Raw genomic sequence first — 24,522 nt, forward strand, 5'->3', positions numbered from 1 at the left:
AAGAACTAGTTGAGACCCAAAAACTGAGCTAAAAGCAGAGTGACAATTCAAATTCATCAGTTGGCCAGAAACTTGACTCCAAATGAGTACTCATGTCGCTTTGTGTTTGCTAGCGTTTGTTTGCTAGCAGGTTCACCAACACAGCGCTGTGTTTATAACTTGTTTCACTGCCTTTATAGCAGGTGTATTTTGCCTCGAAATATTCATGCAAATATACCAGTTGAATTTCTTTTGCAGTCCATGTGTTTTCACCACAAAGAACGTACCAGCTGTGTAGATATTAGCTGTAGCTATCTAGCTATCAACCTTCATAGCTACCATGTGCGTGCAGACCGTTCCTGTGTATTGACTGTGAGAACTCTTGTGAGACTGTTTTTTGCTCAAGATGCCTCTTTGCATTACTATGCGTTGCCTGAAATGTATTTCTCTCCACTCATTTCTTTTCATTGACTTGTCATTCCACCTCTAAAAACATATCTTAAGATTTGAAATACCCAATACCGGAATTATATTTTGGCCAAAAACAGAAATGCCCCAAATATCTGATATGTCTGAAAGCTATTTGGTAAATGCCAAAAACACCAGATGAGGAATAATTTGTGGGCTTAAACAGCAGGCTACAGTAACAGCATTTATATGTCTGCAATAACAAAAACACATCAATGAATCACATTTCAAAAAAATACAAGCAAGACTCATTTCTTTTTGCTATCCTGGGCTCTCGTTCACGTACAGATCACACGGTGGTTGAACTGATCAGAGTTCAGATAACATGTACAACTCAGAGCGTCTTCTGTATGACGACGCATGTTTAAATCACTGCAGCCCATTTTTCCTGTAACTTTAATGAGAAGAAGGACGACTATCTATTTTCAATCCATTATATTTAGCTCCTAGCTATCCGATCTGCCTAAGATGCATGAAATGACTTAAGTGTAACTGGGGGCAAAGGTCAGTGGATCCGTTTTTAAGGTTGCTCCGTACTTCAACGCCTCATCTTCATTAAGGCTGAACGGGGTATTTCTGCGATATGTATTTCATCCCTTGCAGCAGTTACCGATAAAAAAGAAGAAGAAGGAAAAAAAAGCTTGTTTTGTCCACCGTGAGGAGGCCCAGAGGAACTGAGAGCTAAATTGGTCAGAACTAATGCAGGAAAGATACCAGGTGTGGTGAGTAACACAAACAGCCACTACAGCAGTTTCTGCTCTGCGACGTATTCCGTGTGGAGCTTACATCAGTTACCTGAGACAGATTTTTGAAATTCCCAAATGTAGCCGTATGGAGCAACGTCAACCTTGATGATCATCCAAGAGGAAGACAGCCAGCCACACGCAGCCCCCCCCCCCTTCTCGCCGTGTGGCAGGTCGCACTGATGTTCTGTCTGACTGAGGAACGAGATCCTTGGCCCCGTTTTTCTGCCACATTAGGCCCACACTGAAGGTGGCACTCAACTCCCCCACTGAGGAAAGTGTGTGTGTGTGTGTGTGTGTGTGTGTGTGTGTGTGTGTGTGTGTGTGTGTGTGTGTGTGCGCAATGTTAAGAAAAACCGATGTGGAAAACTATGTGAGGAATGAAGGTACAGGCAGGTGTGTGTATTTAGATATGAGCTGATGTAGACAGAGAAAGTGGAAGGAGTGTATTTGTTGCTAAGGGAACCACAGCTGTAAATCGCAGCCTATTTTCCTTTTTGTTGTCAGCTGATGTAGATTATGTTGTTTCCCCACTCAGACTCACAGGATGAGGAAATTATAGGCTCTGACTCACTGTTGGCTTCTTAAGTCCTGCCACATCACTGCCCTCTTATCACGAACCACAACGAGCGAGAGAGAGAGAAACCTGAGGAGGAGGAGGAGGGTGAGGAGGCAGGGTGGTTAAAGGGAGGAAGAGACAGGGGGGAGGATTGAAAGGCGAGACCAGAATCTGAAGAGTCAGACATAAAAAAAGATGGGAAGAGAACGGGAGGAAACGTGAGTTAACAGAATGGGGATGGGAGGAGAGAGAACAAAGGGGGGGGGGGAAGCCGGGCCGTGTGCCAGGGTCTATTCCACCTTTGCTCTCCGGGCCTTTCTGAGCTGCCACCTTCTCTCACCTCTGTAATGTCATCAATGAAAAGGCCTTTAGGAGGGATGGAGGACTTGACACGGGGTTCAGACTGTGACCGACACCAGCTGACGCTGCCAAGCCAAGCAGGATTCTGTACGAATTAATTGGATGTCACTTTCAGGTGCAAGCGTACAAGGCAGTTTTTTTTTTTCACATTTGTGTGACTCATGCTCCTACAGAATCAGAAAATTCAACATTTGGACTGATGAATAATCTGAAAACAAGGCTGTTTTTCTCGATACCTGAAAAGTCGACGACCAGGAGGTCCGTGATTTCTTTGTCAGTGTGATTGAAGAGAGAAAATCCATTGATTTTGAAAGACTTTGGTGATAGTGTTCAATACTGCCCCAACATACACTGCATTAACTCTGCTGTAGTTGCCTTTTCTTCAGACTCACCAATTAATCAGTTATTCTGTAAATAAGTTAGAAGAAACAAATGCTGGTCTCCATTGATGTCTTGTTTTGTTCCATCAACCGTCCACAGCCCCAAAGTTATACCAAACTTGCAAATGTCGGTTATTTTAGTTTGATAAACGACTGAAACAATAAATTGATGATCAAAATCATTGCCGATTTTTGAAATACGTAATAAGTAGCATAGGGAAGACTATCCTTAAATGATGGATTCCTTAAAAATTCTCCCTCAATGAAAGACTGCTATGACGAAGTTTGTGGAGAAATTGCCACACACACCCTACATCTATCAAAATATGGCAACCAGTTATAGCCGCAGTGGACCCCTCTGAGGACTTACAGCTTACACTTTCATAAGATAACTCATTTTTACGCTTGCGATAATTTTGTCACTTGGTGAATATCTTTGTAACATTGACCTCTGAGCATCCAGGGGTCACACCAAGTCTTCTGAAGGTGTGGAGAATCCACCCACTCTCGTTCATTTTGTCCCCGTCGCTGCATCGTGAGCTGCACTGAGTCGGGGCTCGACTAACGCGCTCTTGGACGGGATTGATCGCTCAAGCGTAAAGTAAACAAACACGAGGCTAAAAAGTTCAGACGACTTCTCTTCCCCTTGTCTGTCTTCGCCAGTTGTTAAAGAGAAGTACATTCACCTCGGAGGTGACCCGTCGTGTAACTCTCAGAGCTTGATTGTGCGTCGCTGCAACTCCTTCAAAACAAAAGGGCTGAAAGTTTAGTCACTGCTGACTTTTTCGCAACACCTCGCAATCCTTTTTTTTCTGTTCCATTCCCCAAAAAAAAAGCTTCCGGCTGGCACATTTCGGAGCAACAATATGTGCGTTCATACACATGGACACACACACCGCACGACGACCGGCGGTTCCAACTGTGAGAGTTTTTCACAGCCCCGACGAGGGCTGTAATGTGCAATATGCTCACTTGTTCAGTCACCCTCTCTCTGTCTTTTTTTCGGCCCTTAATCTCTCTCCTTTCCCTCTCACTCTATGCATCCTTCACCCTGGCATCTGTTGACGTCCTTCTTGCTACCGGGGCCTCAATCTGTCAAAAAGGCCCACTCTGCTGCCACTCTGTTGCCATCTCCTGGTGATTCATTTGTGCTCTACAGGTGGCATGAAGCTCAGGGACTAAAAGTCCTTAATTGCCACTAGAGTAAAGAGCATTAAAGGTTGGGAGAGTGGTGGAAATGATCCACGTGTCTATGTTACTAACACTGTGTATTAAATGTAAATGTGGTGAGAAGTGTGGGTTTGGACCAGAGAGATCGGTAGTAAATCAGTTGATAAATCTTTAACAGTCTGCATTTTATGCTGTGAAAGACTTGGTCGAGTTAGTGGCGAATCCAATTGGTTGCTTCATGGCACAAACGCAGGTTGTTTCCAGCATGGTCGTCCACTTCATTGAAGCCAGTTGAGAACAATCAGAGAGGTTGAGCTGCTGTCAACGTTCTCTTCGATTACGTATGCATGTATAAAGAATATGAGGCCACCTATTAAACCAAAGAGTAAGCACATCGAATGGTTATGTTGATGTCAAAATATTGATGTCATGTACTACATTTGCGTGGGTTTGGTAATTTACTTTAAAATGATCAAACCGACGCAAACGTAGTTACACAACGCGGTCGGATAACGTGAGTGACAGCGATAGGAGTAACTTGACGACAGGCAGAAAAAGCAGTGTTTTCCTGCCCTCTCAGGTTGAACGTTTCACCTCTGACCACAGCCTGCACCACTGATGGGTCAAGGGTTTATAGATTTTTAGATTATAGATTCATTTTCAGTGTATATACAGCCCCTTTGATGTAAAATAGGGATTTTGGGGGCCATACAAATAAATCCGCCTTGACTTGAACAGGTGAAGGGGGAAAAAGCAGACAGAGACCATGTTAAATACTTCTAGTCTGTCGTGTGGTTCAAGCTCCATGAAATGCTGGCTTGTACATTTTCCCAATCGTGCGACTCAACAGCATCTTTCCTTGTATACTTCTATCTCTGAGATTTACATTTTTCAAAGCTCTCCATAGCAACAGAAGACATTAATTAAACAACTGGTTTCCCAGGCCGTTCTAATCTCAAGATAGCCTTTTGACTGTCAGTGGACTGAAGTACAGATAATTAACACAAACGCAACATTCCTGCATAATATATATAGATGGATAAAATATACAGATGATAAAGTTTATGCCTCTTTTGGTCGTCTTAACCTTTTTAAGTGATGAGAATGTGAAATACTAGATCCACTGTATGTGTCCCCTACAGATACACTATGTTGAGTGATAGTAGGAAACTGTCTGTTTTGTGCTGGGTGAATACCAGGGGTGTACTTTCCCTGTACGTAAGTAAAGTAAAGTAAAAAAAAAGGTTTTCCCCAAAGGCAGACTGTGTGCAGACTGGAAACACAATACACTAGAGGAAAGCATCAATTTCTCACCTCAAATAGTTCCTACAGTGATCTTTGCTCCAGAAAGTTATCCATACTTCTTTATTTTGTGTAGTAGCACAGTTTGTTTCTGTTACAACACGGCATGTGGCAAACTCTCATGGAAACGTCTCTATAATGATGTAACAGAGAATGACTCATTTCTTCACTCGCTCATTTCTTCAACAGGTAAATTGACCTTCAGGTCAACCTCCCCAAAAAATACTCCCTGCATTACCTTACCTTACATGAACCGATTAGGGAAGTAGAATATTACACAGCAAAATAAAAAACCTGTGAAGTCGAAGTTGAAATTAAGGGAGCGATTGTGTTTTTCAGGTCTTTGCCGATTCAATATTCCACTTGGTGAGGGAGAAGTACCGGTCGCTGGTGGGCGGCTGCAGTCCTGCGCACGCTCGACACAAATCCCTGGCAGGCATCGTAATGACCCGAGGTATGGCAAATTTCATTGACTTTTTATATATCACTTTGAATTATTGAAGTGGTGCAATATAGAGAGAGTGAGTGAGTGAGGGAGGTAAAAAAAAAAAAAAGGATAGGGGAGGAGAAATAAGGGGATGGAATTCTAGATTGAGAGGGAAATGATAAACTCAATGTGGGAGGAGAGAGAGAGAGAGAGAGTCTACAATCCCTTCTGTACATTGCACTCCTTGCATACCTTCCTGATGAATTATTGACTATTCAGAGTCTCTGAGGAGAATGCGACACGGTAGTGAGTGTCAGTCATCCCCACTGCATGCCGGCCTCGCTGTGCTCAGGCAGCTCTGACAGGAGTTCCAGATGCCACAGTGGAAGTCTTAACTAGATCAGCTCAAAACTTAATCTGAAACCCGACTGAGTGACGCACTTAAGGAACAGTGAGGAGGAGGAGGAGGAGGAGGAGGAGGAGGAGGAGGAGGAGGAAGCTTCCCACTGCTGTTCTCCTGCAGCGTGAAACAATGACTTATTGCCACACGTTCATCTTTCATGTGTGGTGTTTGTTGGGCGAGACATCAGGGCCTCCCACGTGCTCACACACACACACTGAACCGTACAGTACGGAGAAACCTTGACTCTCTCCACATCTCTTGTCGCACAACATGTGCACCGATGCTCACATACAGTAAAGCCCAGAATCGTCTCGCGTGAAATTTGTACAAAACAAGCTGTCATGTTTTGTTTTTTATCTGTTTATGAAGCATTGCTGAACATTTGAAGTTGACTTTTTAGCTTTGTGATCGTTCAACTCGTGTACAATGTAGCACAGTGGAGCCATCTATCACTAAAATAAATAACTTTAAACGGTACAAAAAAATTATAGTACGTCAAATGTATTCTACAACTTGTACAACTCACTCATTTATGAATGAAATAACTATAGAATTAAGAATAATTAATTCTAATTACTAATTAAGTAGTTATATTTTTTGTAAGCAAAAAATGGAAACATGCTATTGGGCTTAACCTGATTTTAGCTGTTGTTAGTTATTTTAAGTTGTTATTAGCTAGCTTAGCTGTTAGCTGTTGCTGTTAGCGGACGTTGGTGAAAGCTGGCTCATCCTGATTTTAGCTGTTGTTAGTTATTTTAAGTTGTTGGTGTTAGAACATGTTATTAGCTAGCTTAGCTGTTAGCTGTTGCTGTTAGCGGACGTTGGTGAAAGCTAGCTCATCCTGATTTTAGCTGTTAGTTATTTTAAGTTGTTGGTGTTAGAACACGTTATTAGCTAGCTTAGCTGTTAGCTGTTGCTGTTAGCGGACGTTGGTGAAAGCTGGCTCATCCTGATATTAGCTGTGTTTGATAGTTGTTTGCTTTTAGCTGGTGATGTTTGAGATGGAAGTGCATGTGTTGTTGCTTGCTAAGGCGAGGTAGCCGAGGAGGATTGTTTGGCGTGTTTTGGTGGGCTAGGCTATCGTCGATAGCAACATTCCTCGTATTAACGCGTTAGCTAACATGTTATTAGGCGAGGATGTTAGCTGGTGATGTTCTGAACAGATTTTAGTGAATGTGGCTCGCTTCAGAGGGCTGTGTTGAGCGTGTGGCTGCAGGTAAAGAAGGGGTGGTTCTGGGATGCTGCGCTGCTGAGTCAGTGTCGTAGCCGACACACTAAATCGGATCGAAACTATTTTTCTTTCTTCCCTGAAAAGACAAATAAAGGGACATAATTCATGCATGGAATAGCGTCTCATATCAGAGGTCGTTGCTAATTATTGTCTGTTTCTAAGATGCAGTGATAGTGGCTGAACAACTGAGCGGGCAATGGCGTTCAGATTATGCCCATCAAGCCAGTGGGGCTCGCTGTTGTAGTTTTTGCATCAGTAGATACAATACAGGTATATGGTCTGGTCAAGGAGCTGAATACTTGCTTTTTGCTCAGGTGAGAGAATTCTCACCTCATTCTTTGTGGGATATAATACAAAAAAGGACCATTCACACTCAAATGCTCACAGGTCTGCACATGTGGAGTCCTGACACACACACACACACACACAAGCCCATGCACACACTCACAGATGAGTGTTATCTCCTTGTGTGGCTGCAGCCTGTGTGGGTGCAGGGGGTCAGTGAGGAGGGATTGGTATCTCTGCTGTCTTTGGAGGGCTGCAGCTCATCAGTTTATACTTCAGTGAGACCGGCACTCATCCTGACCTAATCCAATCCCTCTCCTCTCCTCTGCCTCCCAGTAATTGCTTCTGTTTGTTTATTAATAGCGCCCGTTATCTTCAGAGATCCAGACGTAGGGTTGCCAAGTATTTGCAGTGGCGCGGCGGCGGCAGCGGCAGCAGCAGCAGTGCTGTGGTGGCCAGCGTCCATGCAGTCAGACACCAAACTTGACAGGAACACTGGGGAGTCCTGTTCTGTTTCTCTCTCTCTCTCCCCCACTCTCTCTCTCTCTATCTGTGTCTCATGCCTCTGCTTTTGCCTCAAGAATATTAATCAGAGTCCGTCTTTGAACCACAGACAGACAGCGAACCACCCCCACCACCCCACCCTTACTGGAGCCCCGCCGAGACAGTTGAGCCCCAACCTGAGTGAGATTAGCCTCGCCACCAGGCTGAGAGTTGCAAGGCGACACGGCAAAATAAACCGCCGGCACACATTGTCAAATAGTGTGGAAAATCTCATTTGAATCGATCTGAGATAGCGTTGGGGTGTTTGGAGATGGTAAACAGTGTTCAGATGTGCTCAGAGACATGAAAAATTGCGAACGTCCAAATGGAGAAATGCTTAAAAAGCCCCCCCGCCCCCCTCCTTCCTTCTCCTTTTTTTTCCCACTTGTTTGTTGGATGGGATGAGAGAAGCTTCTTCTGAGGCTTTTTTATTTTATTTTTTTTTATTCAGCAGGGTGATGAGACTCGGAGTGGAGAAAAATACCACAGGGACTCAAAGAAAGAGATGAGAGCAAAGGGTTTCAAACAAGTTGATTACAAATGACGACTAAGCTATGGTTCTTAGTCTGCGTATCCGTTTTCAAACAGGGATTTTTCTTCTCCACTCTTTATCTGGTTTTTCCGGCTGCCGCAAATTTTAATGTTCAATAATCACATCCGTCAACGAAACAGCTTGCTAAGAGGCAAAGAAATTAACAGAGATGTGCCCAGGGTGTGTTGAAGCAGAGAGAGAGAGAGAGAGATTTGAGAGCTTCAGCAGCATTTCACAAAGACATCCTTATATGTTCAGAGCAGTTGCCTGTTAAAGCTAATACAGATTCAACAGGGTGCAGTCTCTGCTCTTGCCAAGTTCTTCTTTTTTTCCTCAGCAAGTGTAGAACATTTCAGAGATTTTCTGTTATTCAAACGACACGCATTGGATGACATTCAGTGTAATCATGCAACATCTTGTGGTGAAAGAACACATGAAAGGATTTGTTGGAGCTCAAGTAAAGTTTAGGAAAACCGTGACCTTCAGAGCTCATTCTGCTTCAGAAGAATGTTTTGATATCTGCTTTATGGTGCTCAGAGATAATGGGGGGGGGGCTTATAAGATACCATTTTACCCTTTTTTATAATCATAGAGAATAAATGGCTTTGCTCTGTCTGTCGATTGCAGTTGCCTTGTGTAATAATAGATCACTGTAAATAAGTCATGCTCAAGCATACGTATGGATTTCTCTTTTTGACTGATTGCCATGAAGGTCTTCTTAGTAATTTGTCCTCACCTGTTTGCTGAGGCTGTATTCATAACATCTTGTAGATTTGTGCATCAGTTTATCATGAGGATCAGAATCAGAAACTTGTTTATTGCCGAGTACGTTACACATACGAGGACTTAGGCTCGGTGATTTGGTGCGTAACAGTAAGAACACAGTGCAATAGTGCTGCTTAATGTTTCTGGAGTAGTTCACAGCGGCTCGCTGATTTAGAATTGACCGAGCCTGGCAGGATCAGCTGGAGCCTTTTGTGTGGAGGTTATTTGCGCAGGTATCTCCAGTTTCTTGCAGTGTTGGAAATTATATTCAGATCCTTTTTATTAAAGTAAAGGTAAATATACAACATTATAAAAAATCTGTTACAAGTAGAAGTCCTGCATTCCAAATTGTTTTCAGCAAATGAATAAAAGAAAGCGTTCTGTATTGATGGTAAAAATGGCGGTATGGCACCCCCCGAGGTGACTTCGAGCCGTCACTGCTTCACCGCCCCTCGACATGTGTGCGTACGTCCCTGTTGGGTCGGGATTCCTGTCTATTTTTTAGTGGATCTCCACAAGTGTGGATAATTAATGTCCTTATTAGCATTCCTTTGGTACACTACTTGTTACAGTGTGTTTCATGCCATTAATACACCCTAACATTGTAATCATCATGATCAGTTTTCTCTCCTAAGATAAGGGAACCGTTTGGTGCGGCATTGCTTTAGTGTCGTATGTGACGAATTAAAGGGGCAGTCCACCATTTTTACACACTGTGAGCAATTAATGCCTTCCGTTGCTGTCCCCCGGGGGCTTTCCGATGTTTGAAAAAAAATACCCCTGATGACGTCATCAATTCAATAAAAATACACACTACCAAATTTGTTAAACTTGTGGTTACATCAGAGGCTCTGCCATCATTAATTTTGAGCGTCGCATCCTCCGCAAAATGACAAGTTTTATTAGCAGGAGGCCAGACTTCATCGCTGGAGGGGAGAATGAGGACAATTGCTTTGAGCGGGAACTCTCTGTAGAAGACTGAAAGTATGAAGTCAAATATTACTATTACTGCTCTGAACTTATTACAGTTTCTTATTTCTACTTGACGTTGTTGGTTCCTCCATTATTGCTATATCCTCAAACTCCTAAAGAAATGATCCGTCTTGCACTTAGAGGCGTTTTACCACAGAATGTATAAATTCTAATGTGTCACACTTCAGTGTTGAAGCAGTTAAATCAAGATTTCCGCATACAGCCGGTGTTACTACAGCCACCTCGGCCGGTAGTGGGATGCAGCCTGGCGGCGAGAGTCCATCTTGCCAACATGCAGACAGAACAAGTGGAGAACCAGTGTGGTGTGGTGGAAGTAATGAAACGTGCAGAAACACTGAAGTAACACATTTGCTGTCGCCGTCTTGATAAATATGATGACACTGGTGGAAAAAAAAGAAACTGGTTCAGCAAAAATATTTACATTTTTACCCTTGGTCTTTACTTCTCAGAGCAGAAACCAACGTATTGTTGTAAAGTATTGTTGCTGCTTTGTTAAAGGAGACACTGGGTCTTATTTACGTGACTCAGTGGCACGCGGCACAAAAAGGCAGTCAGTGCACACAGTGCAGGTGTGCAGGTGTGCAGGGCATAGTTATGTGACGCAGTTGGAAGCAGGGGAAGATTATATTTGTGTTGACATCAGCCATGACCGACGAAATGACCCTCCCGTCCTTTATTTATTTTTTTAAAAGCAGCATGTCTTTGCCGCAGCACTCGAGCGTGGATGGAGCGGTGTGGACTGGATCTGCCACAAAAGCACCTCTCAAGAAGGAAACCAGAATCCCCGCGGCTTAATAAGTTAAACTCGCCAACTTAGCCTCAAATAAGGCTGGTAATATCTTGAACATGATTTTTTTTTTTTTCTGTGTGTCAATCACTTGAATTTGAGTGCAATTTGCTCACACTTTTGACTTTGGTCGGCCGGCAATGCCTGAACAAATTCCCTTTTGATAATTGACAGGGAAATTGCACTCCTTTGCTTGATTGTTACCACACCTCCTAACTTACTCCCTCCACTTAGGTGCAGCCGAGGTTCAGGGGCAGCCATCAGACTTCTGTGTTAAATAAATGCCCGCGAGCACCTCTGCTCCACGTGCTGTCACAAAGACTGCGTTTGTCTGCTTAGTTGCCATAGTGAGGCGCCGCGTGTGTGCTTTTCGTCTCCCTGCTAAAGGCCGTCGACAGTATTGTGCGCCGAACAGTATAGTGCAGTTGCCATAGTGAGTATAGTTCCAGGTCTTCGCCTGTGATGTACATGCTTTTTGACAGTGCTGTTATCGCGGGGTGTGACATCTTTGAATCACCAGTAACAGATGTATTTGTGTGTGAAGAGTGCCTCAGGCCTTTGACTCCACTCTACCTCGTTCCTTTTGACCCTCTCTTTTTGTGTTTCTGTGATGCAGCTGATTATTCCTGGTTTAAAAACAGCACACTGCCTGTGGGGCTCTCTATCTCCTCTATGTGTGTCTCTCTTTCTACCTCTCTCTCTCTCGCTCTCTCTCTTCCATTCATCTCCCCCCCCCCTCTCCTCTCTCCTGCAAACTGAAGGCAACCTCGGTGCCAATTTCATGGCAGGGTAGTGAGCAGCGCAGCAGAAATTATCCACTGCAAAATTGATCTAAACAATCGCAAAGTGGAACGGCAAGGGAGAGCAGGAGAATGAAATTGGTTGAGTCTGTTACCTTTTAGGACTTGCTTTATCACCGAGAAGGAATTTGGGGGTGCATTGCTGACAGCGAATGCCAATAGTTGAACTCATGATATAGAGATTTTTCTGGCGCCGCGCCGTCATGAATATTGTATGTTTTCTGTGCAGCAGCACAGTAGGTTTAACTTTAATAATTTACTACTCCTCCGTGAGTGATATGACAACAAAAGCTACTGAAAGATGTTTCACGTTTAGTCTTTAAGTGTTGATAGAAATCATTTTCTCGCTGTCGACACGTTTGATTAATCACTGCACACGTCGGCGTGAGCGCGGGATGATGTGTTTCTGAAGCTGTGTACGGAGAATATACATCATTCTGTTAATGACCTGTTTGCACCCCAACAAAGGTGTGATGCTAGTAAAGTGAATGTGAATAAATGTATGATTAATGACTCACTACAGGGAGCAGTGAACACCAACCATTGTTATTTACAACAGCAGCGTTTACTTCTTCTTCTGCCCTAAATTGTTGCTTTGAAGCCTGTTTTAAACATTTTATTTATAAAAGGGATCCAAGTCCTGGAAACAAATCTGGCAGCAGGACTCTTATGATTTCTATTACTGGCGGTCTCTATTGTTGGTCCACTCTTACTCAGAATGAAGGCTACCGATCCAACATAGTGACAAAATCATTTTTTAAAGCCGCTAAAAGCAATGTTTTTTGTGGAGCCCTGTAGCCTCTTTCAGCTTGTTGTTTTGGTTTTTCAGGCCCGCAGCTCTGCTGCTCTGGTTCACTCTCAACGCTCTCAACAGGAGCGTAGTTACAAAGCTAGCAGCTAGCTGATGAACATAGCGGAGACGGATATTTCCCTCAGGAGTTGGTGGAAACCAAAAGCAGAGCTAAAGGTAGAGTCAATATTGGACTTACATTCACCAAGTGTCCAAAACACGACTCCATATGAAGGATGATGTGGCTCTGTATCTACAAATATATATGTATATGTTTCAGGTTTATAAATTGACATGATAACAAAACGTTTGATTAATTTTGTGTGTCAACGACTTGAAACATGGAGAAGTTTGGCAAATCTGTCCACTATTCTTTAAAAAAAAAGAATATTTATTTAAGTCTACTGGCAAAAATAGGATACAAACATGAAATGAACTCTACAATAATGTTTACTTTGATTCTGTTACACACGCTCCAAATGGTGCGGTACATTAATTTGAGATTTTAAAAGTATCAAAGATAAATAATTTAAAGTTCTCCGCTGTAGTTGGCAGAGTAAAAGTTGAACTTATTCCACCTTACCTTAGACTTTCCTTTCTTCTCTATGCTCTTTTTTTTTGCCCACACACACACACACACACCCCACACACATCTCCCCCTCCTTTAACTTTTGCCTCCTTTGCCCTCCTTCCTATTCCTCATCATTGGAGGTGTCAGGACTCCACCGCCGCAGTGCCATCTGGGCCGAGGCTGATAAAAGCCTGTGTGCCGGGGCCGGCGGTGCCCGCAGGTCTGCCAGAAGCCAGCGAAGCCTGACTTTGAGAAGGCGATGGGAGAGATTTGTGGCAGCCAAGGAAGGAATGGCATGCCTTTTAACGCGCTGATCCAGCCTCTACCCCCTCTGCACCACCTCTGTCTATCTGTCAGTCAGTGGGGCTCTCACATGGCCCTGCACCGGCCTGGATCCTCACTGAGAAAAGTGTCTTTTCCTCAAAGGAAAAACCAACACATCACAGGACGACTTTGTGATCTGTGATCTCTCTCATGGCTTGTACTTCATGTCTGGCGTTGAGAATGTCGCTTCAGTGACCTCTTTTAGAAGCTTCTATCGCGATGGAACCAAGCGTCAGGCACAAACACCAATGCTCAGTCAAAAGATTAATATTTTACTGCTTTCAGGTGAGGTCGAATAAACCAACTTAAAGTGGAAGTTTCCATAAAAGCAAAAGAGAAAACACCTATTCTATATGTATAGGTGTTTTTTCCCAGCAGGGAGGCCCATGGAGTGACCAACCTGCCTCCAGTTCCACTCAGACAGAAGAAGCATGGGGGCTGATAGCCTCCTTTAATGTGGAGAGCAAGCCTGGCTCTCTGCTGGGCTTTCTATGCCTTTTGATTGGCTCACTTCAATTAATGTTATGGATGCCTCTATCTGCATCCCATAATACCATCCACAGAGGACTCACCAGGTTTGCCTCCTCAGAGGATGAGTCGGTGTCTCGTCCTCCAAAGCGTGTTTGTAAAATACACCGAGGCAGTAGAATAACCGCTCATTTGGCTTCTACTCTTCCCTTCGCTCTGTCAAAAAAAGATAGATCTAATCTCAGCCCAAATTCTCCACATGTTTATACTTGTAAAATATTCTGCTTCACTCCATATTTGTTGGTGTTTAGCCTTTGTAAAAAACTATTTATCTGCAGTCAACAAACTGGCGGGGTGACGACGGGTCGGCCTGACTATGGAGACGATCGGCCGGCTGCAGTGCCGGCCCGGTCTATAGGTGGAGGGTGTCTCCCCTGCTTCACTCCGTGGATCCAGCTAATCCGGGCTGCTGTGGTGTGATAGGAGCTTCTGAAGAGACACTTACCCAATGCTACTCAGAGAACTGTGGTTGTGGAAATAACCCAAAGTTATCTGTCAGAATGACCTTTTTACCTCGTTCTCTTCTGATGTCTTTTTCTCTTTTCGTTTTCGTTTCACTGTCTGATCAAGTTGGAGACTAACTTCAGTCTGAGCTCTATTTTTACACCCATTGCTGTTAATGCATTGTATTCTCTTTACTCTATTTTAGTTTGGCTTATATTTTCTCATCAATTCCTACATATGCTACTTTACTCTGAAAATACTTGCCATGACATGAAGATGTTTTATGCAAAGTAGTGTGCAAAATACCCGGTGGCAACCCACCCACCTAGTGCTCCAGTATTATCCTGAAATCCTGCACAGACTCCATACGCAATATACAAGATTTTATGGATGCAAGGCAACTCGGCTGTAAACACTTTGCAAAAATATCACTGCGGCTAATGTCGTCGATAATAAGGCCTCTCACACAACTAAGAAGAGGAGAGTGGATCTCCTGCTTTAATCCAGCTTCTTACGAAAGGCACCGGATCCAGTTTGTCCAAAGGGGGACTAATTAAGTCCTCAAACAGACGTGGTGACAGCCTGGCTTCATGCAACCTGTTGCAGCTCTGGCTGGCTGTGTCATCGTGTTTTAATGCTTTTCAGTTTGAATAATAAGTGCTGAGCATTAGTAAGCGTTTAAAAGACATATTAGTGACAGTTGCAAGTGACAAAATATTTGTCTCTTGATTTTAGAGACTTCTATTGAGGATTTTCAGGGGGTCTAAAGTGTCAAATCAAACACTCCAAGAACCCCCCGACACTGGTGTTATCACATTTTGGCACGATTATAATGTAATGTATATTCCCTTCTTCCTTAGGCCAAGTCGACCATGTCTAAAAAGTGTTCAAATGTGCTCAGGGGCAGAGTGTGGAGGCCCTCAGAGCATGACCTTAGTGATGGAAAATGCATCCCTCCTCCCAGATTTCATACTTTATTCTGGAAAAGTCCTTGTGGTGCCTGTAGCTATACTTTATAGAATACTTGAGTTAGGACGCCTCCGTCCCGAACAGAAATACGGGATGGATGAAAAATGTCTCGGGCTTTTACTGGTTAGTGTGGAAAGTCTGTTTTCATCCGTTGTGAGTGTGAGTGTGTCCTTTTCTTAATGATGAACAAAATGCCTCTCTCAGACAGGAAGGTGAGGAAGGTGCACGTGTTATGTGAGATTACTGTCAATTACTGCAGTCAACGGGAACATCTGACGAGCAAACTAAGGTGAACATTTGTCTGTCTGTAATCGTTCAACAGGTCTGGACCTGAGGCACGCCCAGGTGGTGGCGTTATCCACGGGCACCAAGTGCATCAACGGGGAGTACCTGAGCGACCAGGGCCAGGTGGTCAATGACTGTCACGCCGAAGTCACGGCCCGCAGAGCGCTTCTACGCTTCCTCTACTCTCAACTTGAACTCTTCTTGAGGTAATAGATCTATTGTTCAGGCTGCATCTTAAAGACACACAACCACCATATTTTAATAATAAACCAAAGTGAGGCTCCAACTGACAATAACTTTCATTCTGAATCATTATCAACACAAAGTAGTTCAGTTTACAATCACAGGCTTTACTTCCGTTATTTAAACAAGTAATTGATTATAAAAATAGTTTCCCATTTACTTTGTACCGATTTGATTTATTTACTCGTTTCAGCTTGAAAACAAAGTTCATGTTGATCCGCCTTGTCTGTATCTGTGCAGCTGCTACAGGTTATATCATGATTATGTAGGTTATGATGAATTCAACCAGCGGTGGAAAAAGTATTCAGATCATTTGCTTTAGTGAAAGTAGCAATACGACAATACACAAAGAAATGTTGTATTATCAGCAGAATGTACTTAAAGCAAAACTATGCCACTTTAGATTATTCCTTTTATACATTACAAGTTGAAATCATTGGTAATAATAAAACACCCCCCATGCTCAGATCAATACACTCGGGGGTTACGCTGTTTGCTGCAGTAGCTTAAAGACCAACTGAGGTTAAATGGCCTTTCTTTGGTCTGCTACAGCTTACATATCTGCTCTGTGAACCCCTAAAACACTATATATCAATGATGAATTTAAAAACACATCTTTGTCTACAAGAAGTGATGGCTGAATGTGATCTTAGTTGGACTTGAAAGGGGATGCATGTAGGCTAATCTTAGCAAATTGTGGATCGATATTGCAGATTTACAGACATTACTGGGTCAGTTAAATCACCTTTAGACTCCTCTCTACTTGTGACAATGTAATGCAATGTTTTAGCATTAATCGTTCAGGAATTACCATCAAGTGTGAACCTTTTTAATGCTGCTCAAAACCATAAACAGCAATTAAAATTCCAGTATATGACACATACAGTATCTAAGCATTGATTTGATCGGCCCAAACCCGACATCCGCTGTCAGCATCGGTGCGTCCGGCTTCGTACGCTTTAGTTTCCAAAGGTGCCTCCCAAGTATTTCAACATGCAGTTCATTACATTATGCATTACACTGTGCTTAACAGCGTTAAATATCGTATTTGTTGTGACCTTCTGCTTCAGTGCGGCGCCAAAGAAAGCTCTCTCCTCTATAATAAGCTCCATGGAAACAGCACCGCTTTGTCTCACCAGAGATTTTTCAATAACCAACGAGCTCTACGGCGGCTGTTCTCTCCATGTAACGAAGCGTGCTATCACACACTCAACTGGTTCAGCTCAGGGTCTCAACGGCCTATTTGTTTTTAGCACTTTTTTTTTATATATATATGTACCTACATTGTGTGCTCTGGTGCACACAAGCTCACCAAGATTTGAACCAGTATCGAGAGAGACGGCCTTGATGAGTTTCGACTCCTGAATTCCTCCCGTACATGAGCATGTATTATGTTTTTGAGTTCCCGAAGGAACTCGATGGCAAAGGCTGATTCATCAGATTAGTGGCTCCAAGTCTAGAGCCTTGAATGTCATATTTGCATACACAGCACTGACTTTTTTTTTTTTAGTCGTAGCACAATGCTGGGTGGCGGGTACAGAGACTTTTGCAGCTGAGTAACACGGCTAATGGGGAAGATAACTCATAATGAAATGACCAAACAAAATGCCACAACTGCCATATTTACGCTCGGTGAAAGGACATCGGAGACGGAGGAGAGGTTATATAAAGAGTGCAGCCGTGCTTTGCATTGTGATGCATAGTTTAGGTGTGTGTGTGTGTGTGTGTGTGTGATGAAATCCTTATTCCCGCTCACAGCAGAAACAATGACCCAGATTGTAAAGTTAGATTATGTGTGTCCTTGTCGGCCATAATGCAGGTATTCAGCTTATTGTTAATGGATGGAAAATTACTTTTCTAAACTTCTGGATAAGCTGTATTAAAAAACAATCCCTAATGTTTATATAGTTTTCAGACGTCAGCTGTAACGTTTTCTTGAATGTTAGTTTGATATTCAGCCATTTATTTTAACTCCGGCAGTTCTTTTGATGACCTTCATGGTGACACTCATCACGTCTCCGATACAAAGCACGCGTAGACGTGCAGGTTCAACTCGCGCTCCCTCTTTCCCCTGAGACGTGTGGACAAGCCTGAGTAATATCCAGGAGTCTGGTGTGACAGCAGGAGAATGGACTGTGGTCAGAGAGCGGGCCGGTGTCCATCTCTCTCTCTCTCTCTCTCTTCATCCCCGCCACACTTCATCATTGGAAACAAAAAGTGGAAATCTATTTGCTGTGATGAATGGCGCTGCCTTTTCTCATCAGTCTCCGTGTTTTGTTTTGGTTTTTGGTTCCTTTTCTCTTTCCAGTAAAAGGCCGGAGGACTGGGAGGAGTCGATATTTGTGCGGCACAAGGAGTGCGGCTACAGGTTGAGAGACAACGTCCATTTCCACATGTACATCAGCACCTCGCCGTGTGGGGACGGGAGGCTCAACTCGCCCTACGAAATCTCCACCGACTGTAAGACGCCAGTTTCTTTTCTCAAAACATAGGTTGGCAATGCCCAAAATAACACTCACCATGCATTTCTCTGTAGCGTAATCACTGCCACATTATCTCTACTATCACTCATCAGTCAGTCCCTCAGCTTTATAAAGAGATCTTTTTCCTCTGGCAGATTATTCTGAAAGCCACTGCCCTGCTTTTCTTTTTCTTCCTCTCAGACACGCTCAAGAAGCTGGCATCCTTTTCATGTCACATCCCGTCTTTTGGCCCCTTTCAGCCAACGCTGTGCTGACTAGATGACATTTTATTGCTTACACACTGTAAATAAATTGCATATTCATTTAGATGGTTTGCCCAGCACGTTTTTTTTTCTGGTGGCCTACGAGTTCAGAAATGTAATCTGGACTTCCGTTTCCATCAGTGGAATGTATATATCCCCCCCCCCCCCCACCCCCCCCCCCCCACCCCCCCACCCCCCCCCCCCCCCACCCTTTCATCACAGACTGAAGCTGCTATTCAGCTCTATGAATATACACTACAGTTTGGGTGCATGGTGAGATTTTCATGAAACCAGTGAGGAGGGAAACGCTGATGCTGTCACCGGAGAAGCCTTTGAACTTGACGTTTGTGGTCATTAAACCTCTTAAATGTTCTGCAGTGCGCTCTCAGAGATTAGAAAATTACTAAGTACCTTTTCCTGACTGTTCTTAAACATTTCTGAGCTGGAAGTCGAGGCTTAATTTTTAGCTGCTGTCACATCAGCCGAAGCAACAGCCGTGCAGGAAGAGAGAGAAGGAAGGAGAGTTTAAGCCTCGAGAAGTAAGAGGTTATTAAAACAAAAAACGTGATTATTTATGTACACTTTCTCACCCTATGGGAGATATCCATATTATAATTTGTACTGAAAGCAAGAAATACAATATCTATAAAATATATTTGAATGTTTCCTTCTTCCTGAACGTGTGGAGTTTCTTCTTCTGATACGATGCAGACTCGTATACTTTAATTAACAATATTACTGCTCGTAGAGGTCAATGCTGCCTTAAAGTGGTTTACACAGATCAAGGCACTGTGCTCTGAGTAGCGTGGTTTTCTAATATAAAGTGTCCCGAGTTCATCACGGCTGCATCAAAGCTGCTTTATCCAGTAAAATGGTTCCTTCTCCTTCCTTCCAAACCGCAGGCTGCTCCGTACATCCAGCAACAATCCAGTCAAACGCTCACTTCATTAACAATTAGGCAGTCAACGGTCCCAAGATAATACATTTAATTCCCCAAATGAAGCTGTTAACCTCATTTAAACTTTTGCTTTGAAAGGAATTGCAATGTTTGTCCTTTTCGCTGGAAAACTGTACCCGTCATCTTATTCAAATATAGAACAGTAGTGTCTTATTGTTTATCAGCTCAGCGTAATATTTGATGAACGTTTATTTCTTTTTCTAATTACATGGAGCTAGTTACACCAATAATTAGTCCCGGAGAACATCCCTAATTATACGGAGAATGTAACACTTAAGCGCTAATGTGTACTATATAATGGATTATTTTCTAAAATATATAAAAAAGCAATGCTGGACAAATGTTGACTGTTTCCACTTGAGTTCATCTGGTGTCTTTGTGGCCCCGGTGCATTTTGGGGTAAATTTGATTAGAAGTCTACAAAATGAATCTTTGCCGCGTATTGATGTGATTAGATGTGGAACTGCTTTGTGTTATTTAGAAATAACAGACTTCATTAATAGCTAATTAGATTGGGTTCCCAGCGTAGCCGTGTAATAAGAAATGACATAATGTAGACTGATGAAGCTCAGAGCTGAGGCTGTGTGTGTTGTGTTGTGCAGTACACAGCAGCAGACACCTCATGAGAAAGCACCGCGGCCACCTGCGGACCAAAATCGAGTCGGGCGAGGGGACGGTGCCGGTGCGAGGTCGGGGGCCCGTCCAGACGTGGGACGGCGTCTTACAGGGCGAGCAGCTCATCACCATGTCGTGCACCGACAAGATCACCAGGTCAGTGCGCTCAGACGTTACCTCCGGGTTTACAACGTGCATTTTTTTGTCATCTTTTTGTCATTCTTTATGATCTAAATCAAAACTCGCCCTTTATATTCTGCCTCATTTCACGTGTTTTGTATTTTTTTTGTCTGTCAAGTGGGTCAAAACTAAATTGGGCAGCAGCACCTGTCTGTACTGCTGTCATACTGAACAGCATACAAACTGATTTATACTCTTGGCGAGTTTAAACTGGAAATTAGTTTTTCTTGTCAGATAAAATGCTGTCCTTCCCGTCTTTTGTTGCGATTACGCAACAAATCTTTTCTGGACGACATAAAAGTTGCTACTTTGCTCCGTATTTGCAATTTTGACTCAATTTGTCTTAATGCAAAGAAAACCGTCAGAGGAGCTCAACAACACTGGAGCCAAACTCATTCAATATATTTGTTCTCGTTTGAGCATTTGATCAGTTATCAGTGCAGAGATTGTGTTGATTTCATTGTAAAAGTCACAAACCATGTGATCAACACATCCTCTCGCCCAGGAGGGTCTCCGTTCTGCGTGAGAAAAGAAATGTAAAAGGATTGATTGAGGGGTTATCTTTATTAGGAGATTAGCTTCCTTACGAGACGGAGTGATCCCTGTTTAAATAAAGCGTTTTATACCTGCTTCATGAGGTAGAGCTTTGTCTGTGATATTTACCGTAGCGCGTCTGTGTATGTAGGTGCATGTTTGTGTATGAAATCCTTTGTAGTCTGGGTGGTGAGTATTGATTTCCCATGAGTAACTTGAACAGGTAATCCCGTTCTAATGAATTAGTGTATTACGTACCGCGTCATTGTTTTAATCTCCGATATTAGTCGCACAACTCTTAACCCACTGTGGGGATATTTATTCATTTATTCATTTAGGCTTCACCAGGTACATGATGAAGACGTAGTCGTTAAGTTATTAAATTCTAACGAACATTCCTTTATCTTTTTATCTAAAGCGATCGTCTAACGAGTACATAGGCCGTGTCCAGTAACCACACGGATATGGAGTAGCCAGCTTCCCACCTTCCCAGAGTAAAACAATGTGGCCGTTAAAGTCCAAATTTGCCATCTGGCACATTGTACACTGATCTGTATTATTGCATATTTTAATGAGCGTGCCCACCTGATCGTTAACATGCGGTGAAATACTGACACTAGAATTAGGCTTCTTATGGCTGTTGGCTCACACAGTCTGTAGATTTTGGGTGGTATCTTTTCTCGCCCTTTTGTCTTAACTGTTGATACGCTCCACACCTAAATACTCACATCACTGGTCCCGTTGCTCTGAAACAGCAGCGCCAATCACAGTGAAACAGGATAACGGCAACTTAGCGAGGAAGGCTTTACCTTTACTTTTGCTCAAAAAATAAAGTTGGAAAAGAGGCTATGATGAGCCCTGGTAACCTGGTAACTCCTTCATAAAAAAAAGCCTCATTTATAGTTATTACCGACCAGTCTGATGTGCGGAGAGGTCTGCATGGAAATACTGGAGCAGCTGGTGTTTTTTTTGGGAGATTTAATGAAGGGAAACACGGTGAACGGCACAGCGCTCTGACGCGGCACTTCTCAGGCTGAGGATTTATCAACATATCCGTCCCAAAGCTCGTCTAACGTTTGATATGCTGGTCAGTTATAGTTGACTAATGTGTTGCCACCGATCAAAGGTTACGTAACCCCTGGTAGCCAGCTGTTTGGCCCGGCAGCCGAAAATTAAGTACTTCTTATTTTTACCCAGGGCACATGGGGCCTTGGTACGTGTCTAATTGTAAAGGACACGGTTTCTATACGGGACTTTCACAATAATATGCTTCAGGTTTGCTAGCAGGTTGGTTTAGAAATATTTTCATTATTCCAGTGCAGTGTGAGTGTAACCGAGAGAGAGAGAGAGAGAGAGAGAGAGAGAGAGAGAAAACAAAGCCGCAATGGAGCCTGTTTATGTTCTTAGATTGTTAATGTGTCGTCCGCATGTTGGCAAGCCTGCACAGGACAGACGGCAACGCTAAATCAGGACAGCTCTCCCGCCTCCGTTTTCACACTGTCCTCGTGTGAGGAGTAAAGGCATCAATGTGTGTACACACCGGAGCATCTTTACAGGGAGAGGGAGACAGCCACACACACACACACACACACACACACAGTTTGCAGACCACGTTTGGATTTAACAACTGCGACACCTCGCTCTAAAAACTACGGCCCCCTCGATCTCTACCATTGTCGCCGTCTTAGTTTAGCGTGTTGCCAATTCACATTACACACAAAACAAAGCTGAGGCTGCTGCTTTTTAATAAACCCAAACACTGGAACATGTTGACCTGATGACAGTGCGTCCATGGAACCATTAATTATTTAAACATTTCAATCTGGACCAAACTGGTGGACTGCCAACCATCCCGACAGACCAACGTTGCATCCTTAGAGCCAGCATAGCTAGAAAAAAAAAAAATGTACTCAGCACACAATGAAGGTACTCAACAACAGTAAGTCTTTACTCACAGCCTTGATGTTGTATTTTGTAACATAACTGAAATCGATTTTTAATATAGTCTCAGTTTCTCTGCCAGGACTGCGCCTCGACAGGAACTGAACCCATGAATTTAGCTTAGCAAGCAGCGCACTGTGCCAACTGAGGCATGCAGGACTACAGCTGAGCCACTGTTGTGTGTGAGTGTGTATGTGTGTGTGTGTGTGTGTGTGTGTGAAAGGACCGGCACCAACACACACACACACACACACACACACAGAGGGAGAGGGAGAGGTGAACCCTTCTCCTGTGGAGCCGCTGTTAATTCGACCAATTTGATTCAGTTGGCCAGGGCTGAAGATGGTGTGATTAAATCTACCCAGGTCACCAACAGGGGTGAAAGCAATTACTTTACAAAAAAATAGAGTGACGGGGGGGACGGGGGGGGGGGAGAAAGAAGGGAAGGGACATCCTGCTCTTCTTCCCTTACACACACCCCCCCCCCCCCCCCACCCCCTCCATCCTGCCAGGCCGGACGGCAGACGCGCTCTCTTTGCTCCGCAGCCTCCTCTTTCCTTTTCTTTGGGGGGGGGTTTATATCGCTGTAAATGATGGGTGGCCGTCGTTAAAGTGAGTAGGTCACCAAGGGCCAGTTTATCAAGGTCAGGGTGGAGGGTGGAACTGAGAGGAGCTTAGGACGGAAGACTCAACACACACACACACACACACACACTCTGCTGCAGTCTTATAGTGATCCCCTGGATACTCTTCTTGTCCTCTGTCACACTCATTTTGCAGCCTCCCATTACTTTTTTATTTCCACACTTCCTTCAGTCCCTGCACATAATTATAGTTAGTTCAGCCTTGACCATAAGGGATTTTAGGATCTTTGCTCTTATCGTAAACATTTTTTTGATAATGGGCGACGTCTCACCCCATCGTTGATTCACCATTGTGTTTTCTTAAGCCGGGCCCTACGAAGGCGCCTTTGCTAATATTTGATTTGAAGTTCACAGCTGGATTTAATTGAGGGGCCTAAATGGCTTTCATATAACGATGATGTTCTCCATTCCACTGCAGTTTTATGCAGATGAACATTACTTTAATGGTCTGCGTTTACCGGGGGAGGGAAGAAAGGATAGATGTGGAGAGACGGAGAGAGAGAGAAGAGGTCTCTCCCCACTCCTCTCTTTAAATGCACACACCCAAGCCAGATGGCTGTCTTTTCTTGCATGAGATTAGAAGATGTTTCTGATTCACGGTGTCGCTTTCTGGGTAAATTAATATTTCAGGCTAAACTATTTCTATTTCGGTGGAGCACTGGGTTTGCGTGTTTTTTGAAACAAAGCTCCTCCTCTCTGTTTGAGAGGGAAGGACAGATCTCGCCGACAGATTTGCAGGTAAAGCGGCGGCGGGAGGTTCCGTTATTCCCACAAAAGCCGTTGATTGACTGCTCGGGACGCGAAGGGAACGCCGCAATGAGTGATTATTAAGTCGGCGAGAAAACAAGGAGCCGCTGTAATTGCATCCGTGATAAAGAGACATTGATTAACAAAAAGAACAATGATCTTAAAATTAGTGGCAGAATGTGGAGCCTTTGATTGTGGCTCACATAAGTTCATTAGTCCAGTGAACAGCTCAGGCACACAGCAGGCTTTCTCTCTCTCTCTCTCTCTCTCTCTCTCTCTCTCTCTCCATGAAGGGCA

The 24,522-nt window shown here is 43.6% G+C and overlaps 1 protein-coding gene across 1 annotated transcript in view; it reads left to right on the plus strand.

The window, feature by feature from the left end:
* adarb2 (adenosine deaminase RNA specific B2 (inactive)) overlaps positions 1-24,522 on the plus strand; it is a gene marked incomplete at both ends in the record, with an annotated part of 146,013 nt that overhangs the window by 113,083 nt on the left and 8,408 nt on the right. The window contains 4 exons of the mRNA XM_079181003.1: positions 5,301-5,415; positions 15,676-15,844; positions 18,190-18,341; positions 20,167-20,335. Coding sequence (XP_079037129.1) covers positions 5,301-5,415; positions 15,676-15,844; positions 18,190-18,341; positions 20,167-20,335 — 605 coding nt within the window. The remainder of the gene's footprint in view (positions 1-5,300; positions 5,416-15,675; positions 15,845-18,189; positions 18,342-20,166; positions 20,336-24,522) is intronic.

The sequence above is a fragment of the Pholis gunnellus genome, assembly GCF_910591455.1.
Source record: "Pholis gunnellus genome assembly, chromosome: 20".
Classification (NCBI taxonomy): domain Eukaryota; kingdom Metazoa; phylum Chordata; class Actinopteri; order Perciformes; family Pholidae; genus Pholis; species Pholis gunnellus.